The sequence below is a fragment of the Colletotrichum spaethianum genome (assembly GCF_022836535.1).
Source record: "Colletotrichum spaethianum MAFF 239500 DNA, contig35, whole genome shotgun sequence".
NCBI lineage: Eukaryota > Fungi > Ascomycota > Sordariomycetes > Glomerellales > Glomerellaceae > Colletotrichum > Colletotrichum spaethianum.
Window position 1 is genome coordinate 87,137 of NW_026054805.1, and position 19,097 is coordinate 106,233.

General features: G+C 56.0%; 7 protein-coding genes across 7 annotated transcripts; 3 read left to right on the forward strand and 4 right to left on the reverse strand.

Annotated features, from left to right (window-relative positions):
* Positions 1-133: 133 nt before the first annotated feature.
* On the forward strand, positions 134-1,635 carry ColSpa_10366 (DASH complex subunit ask1; the record flags this gene model as incomplete). Its single annotated transcript, XM_049276578.1, has 4 exons — positions 134-221; positions 286-392; positions 452-1,450; positions 1,525-1,635. 4 exons carry the CDS (start codon positions 134-136, stop codon positions 1,633-1,635), a joined length of 1,305 nt encoding a protein of 434 aa, XP_049132535.1.
* Positions 1,636-2,085: 450 nt separating this feature from the next.
* ColSpa_10367 (uncharacterized protein) lies at positions 2,086-2,433 on the reverse strand (the record flags this gene model as incomplete). Its single annotated transcript, XM_049276579.1, has 1 exon — positions 2,086-2,433. One exon carries the CDS (start codon positions 2,431-2,433, stop codon positions 2,086-2,088), a length of 348 nt encoding a protein of 115 aa, XP_049132536.1.
* Positions 2,434-7,976: 5,543 nt separating this feature from the next.
* ColSpa_10368 (cytochrome P450) lies at positions 7,977-9,802 on the forward strand (the record flags this gene model as incomplete). Its single annotated transcript, XM_049276580.1, has 5 exons — positions 7,977-8,139; positions 8,197-8,347; positions 8,405-9,369; positions 9,423-9,706; positions 9,764-9,802. 5 exons carry the CDS (start codon positions 7,977-7,979, stop codon positions 9,800-9,802), a joined length of 1,602 nt encoding a protein of 533 aa, XP_049132537.1.
* A 972-nt stretch (positions 9,803-10,774) lies between these two features.
* Positions 10,775-11,506, forward strand: ColSpa_10369 (thiosulfate sulfurtransferase TUM1; the record flags this gene model as incomplete). The annotated part of the gene is made up of 2 exons (XM_049276581.1): positions 10,775-11,108; positions 11,196-11,506. 2 exons carry the CDS (start codon positions 10,775-10,777, stop codon positions 11,504-11,506), a joined length of 645 nt encoding a protein of 214 aa, XP_049132538.1.
* A 311-nt stretch (positions 11,507-11,817) lies between these two features.
* Positions 11,818-12,845, reverse strand: ColSpa_10370 (protein YIP5; the record flags this gene model as incomplete). Its single annotated transcript, XM_049276582.1, has 3 exons — positions 11,818-12,260; positions 12,336-12,726; positions 12,795-12,845. The coding sequence occupies 3 exons, from the start codon at positions 12,843-12,845 to the stop codon at positions 11,818-11,820; spliced, it is 885 nt and encodes a 294-aa protein (XP_049132539.1).
* A 2,238-nt stretch (positions 12,846-15,083) lies between these two features.
* On the reverse strand, positions 15,084-16,918 carry ColSpa_10371 (RNA polymerase II assembly factor RTP1; the record flags this gene model as incomplete). The annotated part of the gene is made up of 5 exons (XM_049276583.1): positions 15,084-15,481; positions 15,537-15,905; positions 15,961-16,174; positions 16,225-16,737; positions 16,796-16,918. The coding sequence occupies 5 exons, from the start codon at positions 16,916-16,918 to the stop codon at positions 15,084-15,086; spliced, it is 1,617 nt and encodes a 538-aa protein (XP_049132540.1).
* Positions 16,919-17,810: 892 nt separating this feature from the next.
* Positions 17,811-18,736, reverse strand: ColSpa_10372 (eukaryotic translation initiation factor 5A; the record flags this gene model as incomplete). Its single annotated transcript, XM_049276584.1, has 4 exons — positions 17,811-17,881; positions 17,944-18,076; positions 18,140-18,406; positions 18,716-18,736. The coding sequence occupies 4 exons, from the start codon at positions 18,734-18,736 to the stop codon at positions 17,811-17,813; spliced, it is 492 nt and encodes a 163-aa protein (XP_049132541.1).
* Between the last annotated feature and the right edge of the window lie 361 nt (positions 18,737-19,097).

The following is a 19,097-nucleotide window of genomic DNA, read 5'->3' on the forward strand; positions in this document are numbered from 1 at the left end:
CATCGCGTGTCCCACCGCCATCCGCGTTTGTTGATTGCTTTCCTTCATTGGACGAAACGCTCACCTTAACAAAACAAAACAAAACCACACTCTGCGACCTACAACTAGAACACCGACAGGAAACGCATACAGCATGTCTCGTCCGGGTCCATCGGCGCGCAATCTCACTCTCACCGAAGAGTTGGAGAAGTTGGAGCAGTCCATTACTCTGACTCTGCAAGGTAAACAGGTCTCCTGCGAGCAATGGTCGATCTGTTGGTGTTAACAAACTGCTCTATCGCATAGAGATCGATTCAAACTTCAGCAAGGCACACCGCATCGTCACCACAAGCATTTTACCCATAGTCGAGCAATATGGCGAGCACTCAAGAAATGTCTGGGATGCTTCAAAGGTGCGCCAACCACACAGCCATGATACGACCGCTGTGGGCTAACCTGGTGCCACCCATAGTTCTGGAAGCAATTCTTCGAGGCCTCAGCCAACGTCTCACTCTCCGGGTACGAGGAACAAGCCAATGACGATGACGAGACCGGGGCGACCGAGGAGTCGATAGCCCAAGACGATACCAGCGTCGACTACACCCGCACCCCCCAACGACACGAAGGTGCTGAAGACATGACGCAGGCCTCGGTCGCAGACTCTACGTTCCGCGCCGAGGAGTCCGTCCTTGAGGACAACGACCTGACGGGCAGCACGCCGCGACCGCCCAAGACCAAGACGATCAAGCCCCAATTCTCGAGCCTCGAATCCCCCTACGAGGCGCTCAAGCGCGAGCTCAAAGGCGAGCCGCCCGCGCCGCACGAGGAAGACGACGAGGACGAAGATCTCGGCATCGAGGAGGACTCGACGGTGCTCTTCGCGCAGCACACGGCCCGGCTGCCGGATATGTCGATGACACCGCGGTCGGGGTTCGCGCCGTCGTCTCGGCAGGAGCACCACAAGGACCCGCTGATGCACCGCATGCTCGACAAGACGTTCCGTATCCAGGCCACGCCGCACAAGGGGCCCACATACCGCGTCTCGCCGCTCAAGCGTGACGACAAGGGCAAGGAAAGGGAGAGAGAAGCCTTGCCGGCGTGGCGGCAGGATTCGCCCATGTCGTCGCCCGTCATGGAGATGCCAAAGCTCCGCAGTGAGGCCTTCATGTCACCGGCCAAGAGCAACGCCCGCCAGCGCCTCGTTGCGGCAACTGCGTCCGCGGGTCCGCGTACACCTGGTGTGAGCGTGCAGACGCCCGGAGCGGCGAGGAAAACCAAGGATGTGTTTGCTGCGCATGGCGACTACAACGATGATACAACGACGACGGACATTGGCGGCGGCTTTGCCAAAGACAAGTATGAGATTAATTGGGAGAGCGACAGCGATGAGGACCAGGCGCTGTATGGCGGCATGAGCCCGCCCAAGACAATCCAGTTCGCGCTGCCCCGTCCAAGCTGCTTCAGACACCTGGTAAGTGGGCGTTAAACTGGTGTTTGTGGTAACTTGTTTTGCTGACAAGACTTACAGCGCGAGAAGCGAGCAAGCGTATTGTGGATGACATCCTGCTTACAGCTGGCGCTGAGCCGGAGAGCTTCGAGGAATACAGCCCCACGATGGTGAAGATGAACAAGGACATTCTCGATGAGAGTTTTTGATCTGTTGTCAATTTGACTGGTTTGGCGGAAACCTAAATAAATAAAAACCAGAAGAAGGAAAGGCCTTTGTCTATAGGTATAGATCAGGCTAGTGCTAGGAAAGATACCCATGGATCCAACAGTTGAGACCATTCGACCTGCTCCAGACTTCTTGGTGAAGGCCCCTTTTCTATTGTCCCTGCCCGGGATACCCAATTACCCCTCGGTCCATGTTCCAAAGAAGTCAGCCAAATCTTGGAGAGCATTAACACTTCCGTCTGCAACGTCCCACCTCTACAAGTACAAATCACACCCATGGTATTAAAAAAAGTAGAAAACTCCCAAACGCCAGCCCCAAAAACCATTGTAACTCATCGAGGACGGCCGGCTGGCGTTCCTCGCCAGCGTCTTGTATCTCCGACCCATAGACCATTTGTCGTCTGACTTGATCCTGTCCACTCTGTTCGTTGTTTACAAGTCATTGCGGGCCGAAGAAGCCCAAGCAGCAGACTCCGCCTTGGAGACCTGCGCCTCCGCATCCTCAGCGGCCCGTTGACGAGCTACGAGGGACGAAGACTTTTTTGAGCCGGCGGAGGAGGACACTGCGCTCGAGTGGTTGTGGAACTTGCCCTTGAGCAGGGAGACGGAGCTGCCGAAGCTCGAGACCGAGGCGGCGTCGGCGTCTTTCTGGCGGGAGGACGAGCCGGTGGCGGCATTGTTGCTTGCGCTGGAGCCCTGTTGGAGGGCGGAGAGGAGGGCATAGCTGTGGCGGTTGTCGCCGGTGACGGAGTTGGAGAAGGTTGAGTGCATTCCCGACATGGTTGTGGTGGTGAGCTGGTGGTTTTGTGTAAGTGGGGTGGGTATGTGATGGTGGAGGAGATGGTGAGGTTTGCTTGAGAAGCTTCCGAGGAAAGATTGGGCTCTGTGTAATTGATTGTTTGGCTTGTTGATCCGAGTGATGACGCTGATGAGGGTCCAAACGAAGCCTGAGGATGAGATGAAGATGCCTCTACTTATACGATTCTGACACTCACTCTGAAAGCTGCGAGATGCGACCCTGACATGACTTACACCTACACCCTCGACCTGGGACGTGGAAGCGCAACGCCAACGGGGCTCAGTTGCGGAAACTCCACAGGCCCATCCGTCAGTCAAGGGAAAGAAACCCGTCATTGTCAGATGTGTCACGTCCATGGAGTTGAGCGTAAACCAGACACACACCACGTAAGTCGTTCCGCGTCTCGCCATTTGCCGGCCGGGGGTGGGACTAGAAGGAGCGGGCGGTGGACGGGTAAGCCTACGGACTAGCCATCCCTACCCGGGGCGCTGTCGCGCGGCGTGGACGCATGCCGGGATCACACACGACACATTGAGCAGAGACCCGGCATGATTGTACCGTTGAGTCACCACGTACGGTTCGCGCCTCATGCGAGTGCGCTCGTGGCAGCCTCTTGGATGTACGCCACGTTCGGTGTGTGTGTATTACACAGCCCTTGCTCGAGGCCTTGCATGAGGCCTCTTACATAGTCTATGTAAGCGAATTCGCGGACAAACTTCAATTACAACTCGCCGTGCTTACCTATCCCGAGTATCGTCTAGAGCCAACTAGAAGGGACTCGAGTTTGGGGATGATGAGCCTAGGCATTGGAGAATGAGACGCGCCCGGCAGATGTCCAGATGCCTGTGTGTGCGTGAGTATGGTGTGGCATCCCCAACTACAACCGCGACTGATTGGGGCGTCTGCCTGGCGAGGAGCCTCGGGTTGCCTGTCTTGGCCGGGCAATCTGGCTGTGCTGCTTATGGAGGTCTTTTCCCCCATCCTGTTTGTTTCTGAGCTGCTCAACATTTCTGGCCTCGGTAGATGCCTGTCGCAAATAATCTTTGTCCTTTACTTTCAGGCAGCAGCAGCACAGCAGCTGTGCTTGCGGGATCTTGTCGTTGGTTCACCGCATGCCATGAATACAGGTGGTGGAGCATGGTCGGAGTAAGATGTGGTCAGTGTGGATGTTGCGGTTGGGGTACCGTAGCCCGGAAACTTGGCCGGCGAGTGTGAGCGTGACTGTCAGGTTTTTCTGCAAACTTTTTTCTCCTCGCTGGAACTCGAGATGCGACAGTAGCATTGCGTACTGTCCATCCAGCCAATCTCCGGACTGAGTCACTGGGAGTCATGAGCCAGCCACCTTGCACTGCACACCGTCGAGGACAGGCCTCACTGCTCCGGTAGGCCTTGTGGGGCCGGCCGACGAAGGCTGAATTGTTGCTCAGATCGGTGCCGAATCGCCTGTCGCTCCGGAAACTTTTCGGCCGCCAACCGAACTGGGTCGCCTGCGGTCATGGGGATTGCTCTCAGCAGCATCCCGACCAAGAGAATGCCCATCACCTTCACGGATCTCATCCGCGGTGACCAACGTACCATTCAACCCCGCTTCCGTAGAGTACTTAGCTGGTCTTGCGCTCGTGAGCGTTGTAGAATCCCGGCCTGAAACTGTTTACAGGCCGCAGCTACAACAGCAAGTGAACATACTGTCGATAATGACCCGGACGTCAGCCGTCAAAGGTCCGGAACGAGCGTGTGCGAACCTTCGACCCGAGAACCGAAAATCCATGTTCTGCTCGGCAAAACAAGCTTAACTCCTTGGTTCCAATTGGGTATTTGGCTTCGTGGGCGACTACGCAATGGTTGCACTTCATCTCGCGGCCAACCGTCATCAATGCTTGGCGGGCCGCGTGGCTGGCTACTTGCGGCATGGCTGCCACACACAGCGACGCGCAATTCACCAATCGCTCCATTTCCATGGTTGCGTCGACTCAGCCGTTTCTTCCCTTTGAGGCTTCCATGCTGGCTCTCATGGGTCTGTCGCTTCGCCTCGAATTTGTCGGTGGCTGTGAAATGCTAAAAAGACTTCACCGTATGACCTATCATCAGCATCTTACACCTGCAGTCATGCCTCATAACGTGGCTCGACTGCCGCGCAAATTTCGGCTGCTCCGAGAGCAGAATAGTCAGCGAGGAAGTTTCGTGTCTGTCATGGTATAGGACATTATCGCCTATTGGTCACTTCAATCTCTCCTTGCCAGGCTCACCTCCGTCAGATCTGAAAAGCCCGGACGGGAGCCAGAAGAAAGAGGTTCGGCTCCAACGTCCACCAGGCGTATGTCTTATGACCGTGTGAATAGACGAAATAGAGTGGCTAACAGACCGCTGCTTATCGAGAGGCTATAAGAGTATCGAGCTTCGAGAACTACCGACCCAGGTTGCCAAGAGATGGCTTTGTATCAAGAACACGATGGTAAGGCTCCAGCATGGAGAAGTATCAGTCCCGAGCAACGCTATTGTTTGCTTGCCGACCAACTCCGCGAGCTGCTCGTCACGCAATGATTTGAGACTGACTGGTTCGGAGGCTTGTTGCGACATGGCCAGCAAGGGCAGCAAGGTAGACGTTTTGCCCCCAGGACATGTTTTCTGATGGCTCGCAAGCAACCGAGTATCGATAGACGGGTTAGACGATGGAGTTGCCTACCGTCTCCGCGTTTCCAGCAGGAAGACCGTCAACGGTGGCTGGTCCGATGATTGTAGGAGCGGTTGTATCAAGGTAAATGACGACCGTACAATGAGGCTTGGCTTGCCTCCACGGCGCCAGGATGGGACGATCATGTTACATACTCCGAAGAGGGAAAAGCAACCGGCTCGATGCTATTACAATGAATAAACTGCCGTACTTACGGGATCCCAGTTCCCAGCTTTGCAGCGGAGATGCACCTCTTGTCCCGCCACAGTGGGAAAGGTGGTCTGTGTACATTCATCGACAGGCACTCCACAAACTTTAATCAGAGCCTCAAAGCTGGGTTAAAAAAAAAAAAAAAAGAGCGTCATGACGTTTCCAGAGGCCAGGCTAGAGGAAAACCAGACGCTTGGGGGAGTTATACAGGCGGTGGACGCCAATCAGGCATTACCCCGCCATGGCTGCACCTGGGCAAAACAGCTGCTTATCAAAGCCAATGGCTTATCAAAGGAAGGAAGGGCACATCTCTCGTGTTCGTTTAAGGCATCAACCATGGCCCGTGGACGGGAGACGGGGCGGCCAGGAGATCAGATGATGTGATTGGCCTAGGTGCCAGATCACAGATTAGGGGTAGCTGCCATTTCTGGTGGATTGGCCAATAAGAGAGCTCCCGCGGCATACCACAACGGTGGGGTCGCATTTGCACAACTCGGTTGCTCTAGCACATCAAATTACGTCGATGGGTTGAGCGGAACAGACGGACAACGAACTCAAGTCCACATTTGGAACGAGATGTGAAGAGTGCGTTGTGTGCATTTGCGATTGGCACATGATTTCAAGAAACAGATTTCCCGTCCGGGAAGTCTGTCTACCGAGGAATCAGGATGCATCGGACTGGATCGTGGGTCGGTCAAGTCACCGACAGACGCCACCAAGCATACCAAGGGCAAGGTAGATAATCGTACACAGTACATCGACTTAGCTTTTGTGTGCGCCCGAACCCGCGTAAGTTTGCCCGGCCCTGTGATCTGGGTTAGGGGACAAACAGGGCGACACTGACGGTTGACAATGAAAGCCAAGCCAGCTGGACCTACATAGTAGCCTTTTCGACGTGTATCGGGTATTCATTCTGCACCAACTCACGGGTGCTCACTGCTAACGGGACCACCAGAGAGCGGTGCTGGAGATTCGCGTTCGACGATGCGTGCCGTCCAGTTGGAGCGTATGCGAATACGTGGAAAGGAGAGGGAAATTTTGAAAACGACTGACCCACGAAGTTGAGAGAGGCAAGGCAGCTCCAATCTCGCATGGCTGCGTGGTACGCCAGATTCAGGGTCAAACCCATGAACCAAACCCCACGTCCCAATGTATCTGTACTGTTGCGCCATTCGGACTCTCGCTTCAATGGCGGCGCCCGAGAAGTGAGGCGCGTCCAATAGGGCTCGACAGATGGTCATTCAACCCGGGCAGATTTCGACAAGCAACGCCAGACGAATGGCGCAGGACCGGGGACTGAATGGGCAGGTTTTTTACCTGTGTTGGTGTGTTGCACATGGGCAATCGCAATGGCATGCGCATTGCGGCCCCTCCCCTCCTGCTAAACGAAACGAGGTAGAGACTAGTCGGGCCCAACAAAAAATGGAACACTAGTCCCGTCTGCGAGAGATGGCCAGCAGATTCTTCTCAGGCTAAGACAGAGCGAGGAGGAACCCCAAATTGCCATGTCGACGTTGGGTGCTGGCGGACATTGCGTACCGGCCCCCCGAGCGCATCACGACAGTCGCTGGTGGGTATTGCAGCTGCCGTACCTAGCTTTTCGGGGCGCTGCGATGTCAAGCACTGCAGGGATAAGGATCATGCTTATCAAGACGCAAATTTTGAATAGTCAAAAGCTTCTTACTAAGACCGCCTTGCGCACCCAGAAGCCCAAACTCTACCCCCCCAAAATACATTGTATGGATCTGGGGAATGTCAAACCGAGAAACCTGTAAAGTGTCGAGTATGAAGTCGGAACTGGAAGTCTGCAAGAGGTCCACAGGCGGGATGAGCAGAGACGCCCGGCCACCGTCCGATGGTCACCGGGGCATGTAGGGGTTCTGGCAATAGGGGTCTTGTGCAAACGATTTGCTGGTTCCGTACAGCAGCAACTCATGGCATGAATTCCCTGAGGTGGTATTGGATCGAGAAAAAAACTTCGGAAACCCACCTTGGCCTAAACGGGGAACCTGCAATCCACAGTTCCAACACCGTTTGATCGCGTTCTTCTGCTCCTGGTCGTGAATTGGCGTAACGGAGACCGCCCTGGCCGTCGTCTACTAAAACACTGGTTATGTCAATACACTCGCGTACACCAACAGAGGCCGAGAGGTGGCAGGAGAGGTAGGGAAAGCAGGGAAGGTACAGGTACATCCGAGTGACCCCTTCCTGGACAGGACTGGGTACAGTACGCTGCACTCCCACTCACCTCTCTCAACTTTCACCTGGTCATTTGCTGCTGGCCTACCACGACAAACAACCTCATCCGGGTATCCACTCACTCCCATGCCCCCCGTCCATGTCCGCCGTGGGTGATCAACTCCCTTCTTTAATCTTTTGAACATCTCCTTCCCTCCCACATCTCTCTCCCCAGTGCTCCTAATCAACCTCCACCGAGAGAGTTGCCCAAGTCCACCATCCTCGCACGGCATCCCCATTGCTGTCTGTGTCCCTTTTCTCCGGAACTAGAACAAGCGTGAATCTATTCTGCTTCGCGCTGCGCCTGAGTCGCCAACCGATTCGTTTGCGCCTCGGTGTTTTTCTCGCCCGCTGGCCTGTCTTTCGAACCGCATCCCCCGATCCCGACATCCCAAGCCGACCACGATGGATTCCAACGCGACCACCTTCACCTCGGTGTTGGCCAACGCCAAGCTGGGCAACGTCAACATCCCTCCTCAGATCGACTATGTCATCGAGACGGTGGCCAACGCTAGCGCCTGGACGATTCTCTTCACCCTGCTGGCGCTTGCTGTCGCATACGACCAGAGTAAGTGATGCGCCTGTGCCCGGTCTCAACGATAGAGCAGTGTCTGACACACCGCAGTCAGCTACATCACCTCCAAGGGCTCCATCGCCGGACCTACCTTTAAGATGCCCTTCATTGGCCCCTTTTTGGAGTCTGTGAACCCAAAGTTCTCGGAGTACAAGGCCAAGTGGGCCAGTGGTCCCCTTAGCTGTGTCTCTGTCTTCCACAAGTGAGCGCATTCCGTGGTACCCCCCTCTGCAGTTGATGATGTGCCTGACACCCGCAGGTTCGTTGTCATCGCCTCGACCCGTGACATGGCTCGCAAGGTCTTCAACTCGCCCGGCTACGTCAAGCCCTGTGTTGTTGATGTCGCCCACAAGCTCCTTGGCCCGACCAACTGGGTCTTCCTCGACGGCAAGCCGCACGTCGATTTCCGCAAGGGTCTCAACGGCCTCTTCACCCGCCAGGCCCTCGCTTCCTACTTGCCTGGCCAGGAGGCTGTTTACAAGCAGTACTTCCAGGAGTTCCTTCAGACCACCAAGAACGCCGGCGGCGAGCCCGTCCCCTTCATGCCTTGTTTCCGCGACCTCATGACCGCCGTCTCATGCCGCACCTTTGTCGGCCACTACATCTCGGACGAGGCCGTTCGCAAGATCTCCTCCGACTACTTCCTCATTACCGAGGCTCTCGAGCTCGTCAACTTCCCTCTCATCCTCCCCTTCACCAAGCCCTGGTACGGAAAGAAGGCCGCCGACATGGTCATCGGCGAGTTCGCCAAGTGCTCCGCCAAGAGCAAGGTCCGCATGGCTGCTGGAGGCGAGGTGACCTGTATCATGGACGCTTGGGTCAAGTCCATTCTCGAGTCCAAGAAGTGGCGTGAGGCCGAGGCCAGCGGCTCGACCGAGGGTCTTGAGAAGCCCCACCCCCTCCTCCGCGAGTTCTCCGACTACGAGATCGCCCAGACCGTCTTCACCTTCCTTTTCGCCTCGCAGGATGCCACCAGCAGTGCCGCCACTTGGCTTTTCCAGACCATGGCCCAGCGCCCCGACGTCCTCGACCGTGTTCGCGAGGAGAACATCAAGGTCCGCAACGGAGACCGCCACGCCGAGTTGAACATGGACCAGCTCGAATCTCTGACTTACACCCGTGCCGTCGTCCGCGAGTTGCTCCGCTACCGCCCTCCCGTCCTCATGGTCCCTTACGTCGTCAAGAAGCCTTTCCCCATTACCCCTGAGTACACTGTCCCCAAGGGTAAGTCGTTCGTTCCTGTGGAGTCGCATGAAGTTTTGTTGACGTGATTCCAGGCGCCATGGTCATCCCTACTGTCTACCCTGCTCTTCGTGACCCTGAGGTCTACGACCGCCCCGATGATTTCGACCCCGAGCGTTACTATACCGGCGATGCGGAGGAGAAGGGTGCCAAGAACTTCCTCGTTTTCGGAACCGGTCCCCACTACTGCATCGGCCAGACGTACGCTCAGCTGAACTTGGCTCTGATGATTGGCAAAGCCTCTGTCATGATGGACTGGGTTCACCACCCCACGCCGAAGTCTGAGGAGATCAAGGTGTTCGCGACTATTTTCCCCATGGTATGTTTTGGCGCTGTCCCGGAAAGAGGTGTGGTAACAAATACTGACAAAACGTAGGATGACTGCCCTCTTACCTTCAAGGAGCGCGAGGCATAGATGTTTTATACGTCTTGTTCGAGGCCATGCGCTGGCAACGGCTCTGTCCAATAAGTGAGCCAGGCCTAGTCGGCTGATGTTGTAGGATCGCCGCTAGTGCTACCTCTTTGTAGGTCAGACGCCATGTGGGGTCCTCAAGCAACGGGAGGCTCGTAAGACTCGAGTCGAGGTTGGTCGAAGCCAATTCTTTAGACTACAACTTGTAATGAACGTTTGCATGTACATAATTATACCAGGGCAATGGTGTCCTCAAAAGGTGGACAAAGACCCGTAACTTGGGTTGTCTTCGGGGCGTGACCTCGGGACGAGGATATTGGGTATTCGGCCGATTTAGATGATGCTGGGTGATGACAGACTCAGTTTAGTGCCAATGGTAAACAGATTTCAACCACTTCTAGTTGGGGCAGCCGGCGAAAGTGATCCTCTTGCAAAGGAAGGTGTGATAATCGGCACTGCGAGCTGTGATGACCCTTGGTGTTGCCGAGAAGTCTGCGTTGCCCGGATTAAAGGTCGTCAAAGAAACCGCATGTTGATTGTACTAGGGAACAAAGAGGAGAGATTCCACCCTGCCAAAGTCACCCAAAGATGGGTGTCCTTTCACGAGGCGGGCAACACGGTGTGGTGGTTTTTTGTAGGGTCAACCTTCGAAGGCGACCAAAAGACCGAGTTGAACGGATTCCTGAACTATACCCATGTGACCCTAGACCCCTGGGCCAGAAGGATTGCACCCCCTCCCCTAATTACTAACCTTCAGCGGGCACCGGTATCAGAGCTTACGGCTCCCGGGGAGCCAGGTCCCGCCGTCCAATGGCCGAAAGCCGTCTAGAGCTCTCCCATCCAGGACGACAGCTCCAAGCTCCAGCCCGGCACCTCCTCAACGTCATCCACCAGCGTTCAAACCTACCTGCCTTTGCGTGAGTGAGCCGAGACACCAAAACCACAAAGGAACAGAGGGACCAAAAAGAAAAAAAAATGGCTTCAACAAAACGAGTCTGCACGAATGCGCTCCGCGCAGGTAGCAGCCGCATCGCGGCGCCGACACCGGTCGCGGCCGCGAGACGGTGCTTCGCCGCTGCGGCGGCGGCGTCATCGTCGTCGTCGTCGTCGTCCAGGCTCGGGTCGTCTGTGACACGCGCAACGACAATGGTTCCCATCCGATGGAAGGGCGCATCCGCCGCGGCAGCACCGAGGTTCTTCTCCTCCAAGTCGGACGAGCACCACGAGATCGCGGCCAACGGTAGCAAGCTCTGGAACTACGAGCAGATGGCCAAGCTGGCCAAGGACCCCAAAGACATCGTCATTGTCGGTACGTGCTCCGTTCCCCGGACTCACCCGGCTGCTGCGCGGCCTTGCAGATTTTCCTCAATGCTAACGCCGCCGCCCCCGTCCGCAGATTCCCGCGAGCCGAGCGAGCTCAGGCAAACGGGCCGCATCCCCTCGGCCATCAACATCCCCGTCACGACGGCGCCCGAGAGCTTCCACATCCCCGAGGAGGACTTTGAGGAGCGGTACGGATTCCCGCGGCCCGGCAAGGACACGGAGCTCGTCTTCTACTGCAAGGCCGGCGTGCGGAGCCGCGCGGCGGCGGCACTGGCGAAGGAGGCCGGGTGGACCAAGGTCGGGGAGTACCCCGGCAGCTTCCTAGACTGGGAGGAGCACGGCGGCGAGGTCGAGAGCGGACGCAAGAGGCCCGGTCAGGAGTGAGCTTTGGCTTTCTTCTCCATGGCAGGGATGACAAGGATCATGAAGAAGGTGGGACACGGGGGAAGGCTGGAGCAAGTGTACGAGATTTTGTTAAGGCGGCTACATGGCACAGGCACAGGATAGACGGTGCGTTCGATCATGATGTTCGTTGTACAGTAATGGTACATGGAAAACCCCATTCCGCTCCAGCGGATAACATAACAAGTGCCGATCCTAAAGTCCAAACCGAACCCGGCGACCCCGCTCCTTTGCGTGGCTCCTCTAGAGACTCTAAAACTTTTCCCCCGTGACGAATGCGTGCGATGAACAAATCAGAAGAACGCGGGCTTGGGAGGCTGGCCGTCAGCCGGGGGCGCGGCAGCGGGCGGTTGCGCGGCGGCGGGGTCCTTGTTCGCGACGGGGCTGCCGTGGGCGAAGAAGAGGATCTTGATGGCGAGGGATAGGCCGAGGTGGAGGGCGACGACGACAACGAGCAGGATCTTGCTCGTCTGGTGGTCGGTGGCGCTGAGGACGGGGTAGAGGTTGCGCAGGAGGAAGGCGACGGAGAGGCCGCAGCCGACGGCGACGAAGACCCAGTTGAGGATGTTGATGGGCGACCAGCTGATGAGGGCGACGGGGATCCAGATGAGGTTGGCGTAGCCGTAGAGCGCCCACTGCTCGAGGAGGTTGGCCGAGTCGGAGCCGAAGTAGCGCAGGGCGAGGTAGAGCGCGACGGGGACGAAGAGGGTGTAGCCGTAGATGAGGCCGGCGGCGCCTGGGGGGAGCGTCATCGTTAGTACGTTCCTCACTGCAAAAGGTTGCCCGAGAGCTTCCACATCCGGCTACTTACCACTCAAGAGCTTGAAGTCGTAGGCAAACGGCCCCGTGCCGGTGCTCGCGAGGTACTGGCTGATGGTGCCGCCGAGGAAGAGGATCAGGACGACGGTGGTCGCGATCCAGAAGGGCCCGTATAGGTCCGGGTTGCCCTCGAGGACGTCGAGGAAGTTGGCGCGCGGGTAGAGAGCGGCCCAGCAGCGCGAGAGGACGGCCGAGGTGTCGACGTCAAAGTACTGGGCGTAGAAGTTGATGCTCCAGAGGAAGCGCTTCGAGGACCCGGACGACGCCGTCGCGGGCGGAGGCAGCCCCGACGCGGGCGCCTTGCGGGTCCCCGGCGTCGAGTCCTGGAAGTTGGAGCTGTGGAATTCGAGGTCGTCTTGGAGGTCGGTGTGGCCGAGGTCGCCCTGCGAAGCATGTTCGGTCAGTTTGGTCGTCGGGAGCGAGTACAGTGTGTACGGCAGGGGGCTTCTACCTCGTCGTCGACGTCCACGACGGCGTCGTACCCTGAGCCGGACCGTGACATGACTGCTGTTTAAAGCTTGTGGTTGGGGTGGCAGGTGATCTCGAAAACAATCCGCTTATGTGTACTCGTCGATGTGCAGCTTCTCGCGCTCGGTTCGTCGTCAATGTGGGTAGATCGTGGAATCAGCTACCTATGTCCAGATGGCCGGATACGTGACCTGAAGCTCGGACGGGACAAGGTGTCGTAATCCCACATATGCAGTTTGGCCCTGTAGCTCCCTGCCAAGGTGGCCCCACCCAGGGATGCAGACTCGTTCCCCCCCTGCGGGAGCGGTGCTAGTGTTGCACTACTGCGGATAATTGTGATTTTCACTTATGCAACACGCACAAGACCGCTTAGTGAGGTCACGAAATCGCAACTTTGGATATCAGATTAGATTGAGGCGACGGAGCTCACATGCAGGCAGGGGAGAACATGAATTTTGGGTCTGAGGCTCTGTATTCCGCTACGGTGCTGGAATTCCACTGTAGTCAATGAAGCATTGTGAGGCAGGTCAGTCGCCATCCCGCATCCATCATAGTACGTCTCTCATGCCCATTAGCATCTCCAATATGCTGCACTCAGGACGCCCAGGCGCGCTCTCTCGCCAAACGATTTTTTTTGTTTCTTTCTCCCAGCCTCCCGACATCGAAACCTAAGTGATGCAGGACCAAGGCGGCAGCCCCGGGGTTTGTTCATTTTGCCTGTTTTCCCGTCTTTGACATTTGAGGTAGGAGGGCGACCAATTCAGTTTTTATTCGTAGAACTGCTTGCCGATGGAACGTAATGCTACCACAAAGCCCAGGAAAATTCGTATCCCTGCCATCCTCTCCAGAATGCCAGAACCCGTGACGCCGCAACCGTGATAAATCGTCTATTTGAGCTTCTTCTTGGGGCGGAGCTGGTTGGTGTGACCGCACTTGCGCTTGCGGCAGTTAGTCGCACGGGGAGGGAGACGGGCCTAGAGGTTGGGTGTTAGGTTTGCTGCTGTGCGCGCGCGACGGATGTCGGTTCATGGGTTGCGGCCACTTACGTAGCACTTGCGGCAGATCATCTTGTCGCAGTTGAACTTGGAGGCAAGAGCCTTGAGCGAGGGCTCGATGATACCACCACGGAGGCGGAGGACCAGGTGGAGGGTGGACTCCTGTTGGGTGTCAGCTTCTGTTCCTTTTCCCCATGTGGCCGTCCCGAAGTCTTCAAGTCCCAAATGTCTCCCTCACTTCGTCAGACCCCCGGAGCGCAGAGTCCACTGACCTTCTGGATGTTGTAGTCGGAGAGGGTGCGGCCGTCCTCGAGCTGCTTGCCGGCAAAGATCAAGCGCTGCTGGTCGGGGGGGATGCCCTCCTTGTCCTGGATCTTGGACTTGACATTGTCGATCGTGTCCGAGGACTCGACCTCAAGGGTAATGGTCTTACCCGTCAGGGTCTTCACGAAACTGTAACCATTATCGTCAGCACCTCGGCGTCTTCGGATGCATCGTCGCGTAGGAAGGCGAGAAAGAAGAAAAAAGCTGTCGCGCGGCGGGGATTGGTTCGGGGGCGGCTCACATCTGCACTACAAGTCAAATTGTTAGCATCGCCATCTCAACGAAGCAACATCAACGGCGCGCTATATGACGCCGTCAACAAGGGGGGGTATTCTCTCATCACTTACTTTTGCCGACGTCCGTGAACTGGCTGTTGTTACCGAAGAGTTCTGGTGATCGCGGCAAATAATTGGTGGGGCGACGCTTGAGAATGGTGTTCAAGCAGCAAAGGCCGGAAGAGAAATCGAAAGCCCTAATTAGGGCACGCAGTTAGTCGGGCTGGTCCGAGCGTCTGGGCGGGTGCGAAAGCTGGGCTGCCCGGGTACACGAAGGCGGACGCCCTGTGGGAATGGCACACCTCGCCTCTGACGACGTCCGCCCCGCACTAGGCACTTCACTCAGTGCCCTGTAGGATTGATTGATAGATTGCGATGACCTCAAACTTGACAGACAGCCAAGCCTGGGTTAGGAGAAGTGGTTCTGCACCATTTCGTATGGGCACTCTTTTCCGGAGGTTTTGTTTTTTTCGTTTTTGCTTTAGGAGGCTCGTTGAGGCTTTGTAGAGAAACTTATTTGATTTCGGGTATCTTTATGTGTTTCGATATGGTCCTAACTCCTACACTGACTGCCATGCAATACTTGTTGCTTCTTGAGCCCAAGCCAAGGGCACTTACATAAATACCTACCCCTGGGCTCTGAACTGATATCGCGACTTGCTCGCCTACAGATTACCATCACTCGGCAAATGTGGGCTGCTCAGTCTCCGAGTCTACATTCATTACTGACCGAGATCTTTCGCGACGTTCAATTGCCGCCCGACGTTGCTCCCTTTGCCAGACTACTATGTATGCCTCGAGCATGTTGACTGCTCGCACCAGCATAGGAACTGACAACCCTGCTAGTTGGGCAGCGAGCTTAAAGAAGTCTCTGCCTGCCGGCGGCAAGTCTTCTTCGGACTTGTAAGAGTAGTATCGGTTCTTTCGTGGACTGCCCTCCTGGTCGGCAAACGATGCAGCTTGTGCTTGGATGGTGCGTAACCTCCCAAGCGTCTCATCTTCGGGGGTCTCGGACATTGCTTGCTTGGACGGCTGCTCGTCGATGGGAAAGTACCTCGCGAGCATCGTTTCCTCGGCTATGTAGTTGTCAGTTCTTTGAGCGCGTTATGAGAATACCCCGTGGTTGTTTACCTTGCGCGTCGGTAAGGAGGGACATATGTGCAAAGTACTCGTCGAGCTCCGACGGCTCCATTGACATTATCTGTGACGCCGTAACATCGGTGTAGTCAACGCTCGCCTGAGCCGGGCCTGGGCTCAAAGCTGGTGCCATAATCGTCCGCCATTCTTCCCAGTTGAGTCTCGGCACCATGAAGTTGTTCTCATCTCGAGCAGAAGGCGTAGATTCCTCGAAGGGGAAACAGTGGATGGTTGCGAAAACGAGGATGGCAACAAGAAGAACTTCTGGCTGGTGTATGAGACGAATTCGAGTCTTCTCCAGTGGAAAACCAAAGGTCATATTGGCAATTGGCGGTATTCTACGAGCAATGGCGATCGTCTCAACTGCAAGCCGTCAGTCTGTGTGCACCTTCGGGAAAGCTGGGGGGGGGGGGCTTACTGGGCAGCCCAAGCTCACGGACATACTGCAGCGTCATCAGGACGTCGTTGAGCGGGGGAAAGACCATGTTGTAGTTGAAATGATACGATAGAGCAAGGTTCAAGACCGAAGCATGGAGTTCGCCCTGGTCGAACGCAGCAAGGCGTGCTGCCTTGAGCGGTGTGGTATACCACGGCGGTAATCTGTCGCGCATTTCTTGAGGCAGCCGACGATACTGTTCATCATCAGTATAGGTTCTCAGAGACAATGGACCATGCTACATACAGCTTGTCTGTAGGGGATGCTTCCTGTCCTCGCCCATCTCGCAAGATCACCGATGCGCGTTGGTATCCTGAGAAGCACGCATCCCAGGAAGCAGAGACCTAGAGTATCCATCACCCGCGGTGCCGGCCACTCACTGCCATTTTCAGCAGTCCAGCTTTGTGCCCTCTTGGTCCTCGTGTGAGGCTGCTCATCCTGCGTGAGGTCGAGCTGTGAGCTGAACAGTGAGGGCTCCCCCTCCGAGGCCGAATCGTCGTGGACGACAGTCGCAGCTCCGCAGGTCCGAAGATCCCAAAGGTCGCGAACCACCGTTTCCAGCTCGGCCTTATGCCCCTTTTCCCTGACCAGCCAGAGGATCTGTTCTCTCAGTATAAGCTGGAGGCATTCAAGATACAAGTCCCGCGCCTGCTGGCCGGTAAGCACCCTTTTTACACGCTCCTTGACCTGCTTCTCTTTGCGAGACACACGACCCTTCTGGCCGAAATCCTCGTCGCCAAGATCGAACTCCACATAGCCCTATGGTCCTGTGTTAGGTGTTTTCACACTGAGAAGCGCGCAACGCAGTTGGACAAACCTGGAGTTGATGGCCTTCCTTGGCACAGTATCTCAGACCGTTCTCAAGGTACCACTTTCGAGAACCGCAGAACTCGCAACGTTCTCCCTTGGGAAACTTGTGAAGCTCTCTTTCGGGTGCCATGGTGACGAAGAGACCAATTTGGGCGGAGGTGGTTCAAAGTTGATGTTAGGCGGAATCTTCACCGTGTCAGTGAAGTTTTGGACAGTGCGCGCGACCTTGCCCGCCCGGGTTCCGGTCAACTGATTAGGCAGGCGAAAACCAGCATATTGCTTGTGTAACACGAGACTTTAAAGATTATATCCTTGGGCCAGTTGATAAGTTTACGAATTCAAACGCCAATGCTAAGCTCGGAAAACGGGGTGGTTCAGCACTGCAATGCCACCAACATGTCGGCTGCCCTTACCGTACGTGATCGTCGCTTTCCACAGCTGAAAGGAGCTCGGTCTAAGTAGTCGCGTAGCCACCTGGAGGCTCAAATCCGCCTATTGGTATGGGCATAGCTCGTTTTAGGCAGGATCACTAAACCAACATCGCGTCACTTGTGCCCACGAGGTCGAAATGGTTCTGAAGGCAAGGCAGCGTCACACATGAGGGCGCACAGCGCTTTGGTACTTCCACGAATATGCACTTAGAGTATGAACGAAAAACAGAGACGACGTGGTGGGGAAGTGTACCGCTTTTCCATCGGACAAATCTGCTGCCACCACGAGGCTCTCCCATTTTTTTCACCTATCCCATTGCTAGTCTGATCGTCGTAAGTGTCTGTGAGACAGACAAAACAAAGGAAAAAGTCGTGCGACAAGTCTTGCAGTTGTCAAGTCCGCGTACCCAGTATCAAGTCCTGTCCAGATATGGCCCTTTACGCAACGACTGACGGGGATACCGTTAATTTCGACGCGCCAAGAAATATCGCAAGAAATGTCCCCAGTCTGCCAACATCTGCCAGCAAGGCCGCACGAAGTAAGCGCTTGTGGAAGTCATTGTCTGATGATGTGGTTGAGAGCAGCAGCGCTTAGTTCTGCTTGGGGGCCTCCTTGGCCTCAACGGCGGCCTCCTCACCCATGGCGGTAAGAATAACGACGTCTGCGATTCGAGGTTAGTAGTGTCCCACGTCCCGCAGCTGTACAGGATTCGGCAAGTCTCACTGGTGTCCTTCTCGTCAATCTTGAAGAGCTTGTTGATCTTCTCGCCAACCTCGCCGTCGGGGAGACGGACGTCGTCCTTGAGGTCACCGTCGTCGTTCATGAGGGACAGGAAACCATCGTCGGAGATGTCGAGCTGAAGAGTAGCTTGTTAGCGGACCGCAGAGGTTTCCTGGATGGGAGGACAGTCGTCACTTACGAGCTGGAACTCCTTGCGGGAGACGTTGGGGACGTCCATGTTGTGGGTGGAGGGAGACAGATCCTCAAGCTTCTTGCCAGTGAAGATGTCGATGGCGACCAAGTGGACCTTGGCGTGACCGTGCTTGCCAGTCTTGGAGGTAGACATGTCGACAATCTTGCAGGGACGGCCCTTGATGACGACGTGACCGTTCTTGCGCAGGGCAGAGCACTGCATGGGGAAGGTGAGAGACGCACCGGCGTCGGTGGACTCGAAGGTCATCTCATGCTGTTGGATCGTTGCGTTAGCAGAGTGTCCTCCAAGAGATGAGCATGTATCAACATGGTGTAAAATGTAGTTCGAGACGAGAAGATGGGTTCGATATCGCGGGTCGTATCTAGTGTTCGGTTGTGTTGCATGTGCGTGTGATGCGCAGAGCCGTGTTGTGTCGAGATGCCCGCGGGGCTCTCGCAAACTGTGTGGGTGCGGGGTGGTGGTTTTTCGCCCAGGCCCAAGCAGCGGACATAGCATCGCATGCGACGACGGCGGGAGGGTGGGAAAAAAGGGGAGCAAGAATAGCTATCGCGATGGACTCACCTGGGCGTCGTCGTTGGACATTTTGAAGGATTGACTGGAAGATGTCTAAAAAATCGAAGGGGAAGATGTCGACAGGCAAAGGGGAATTACCCAGCAAAGGACGGCTGCTATGTTTTTGAGGGGGGAGAGTTGTGAAAGGAAGAGAGCGGGCAGAGGGGGGGAATGGAGGGGAAAAAAAGAAGCGAGGCGGGAGTAGATAATTTTTTTCCTGGTTTTATTATTGGTTTTTTCGCTCCTAGGCCCAGATTCGCGCCCCTCCCTGGCCTCTCAGGCTTCGGCGGACACTGCGACAGGGTGCACTTTGACAGTGCAAAAAAGGTGGAGTGCGGGCTCATCTGTTTTTTTCCTTCCTCAAATTCAGTCAGTCTGCCTGTCACCCCCC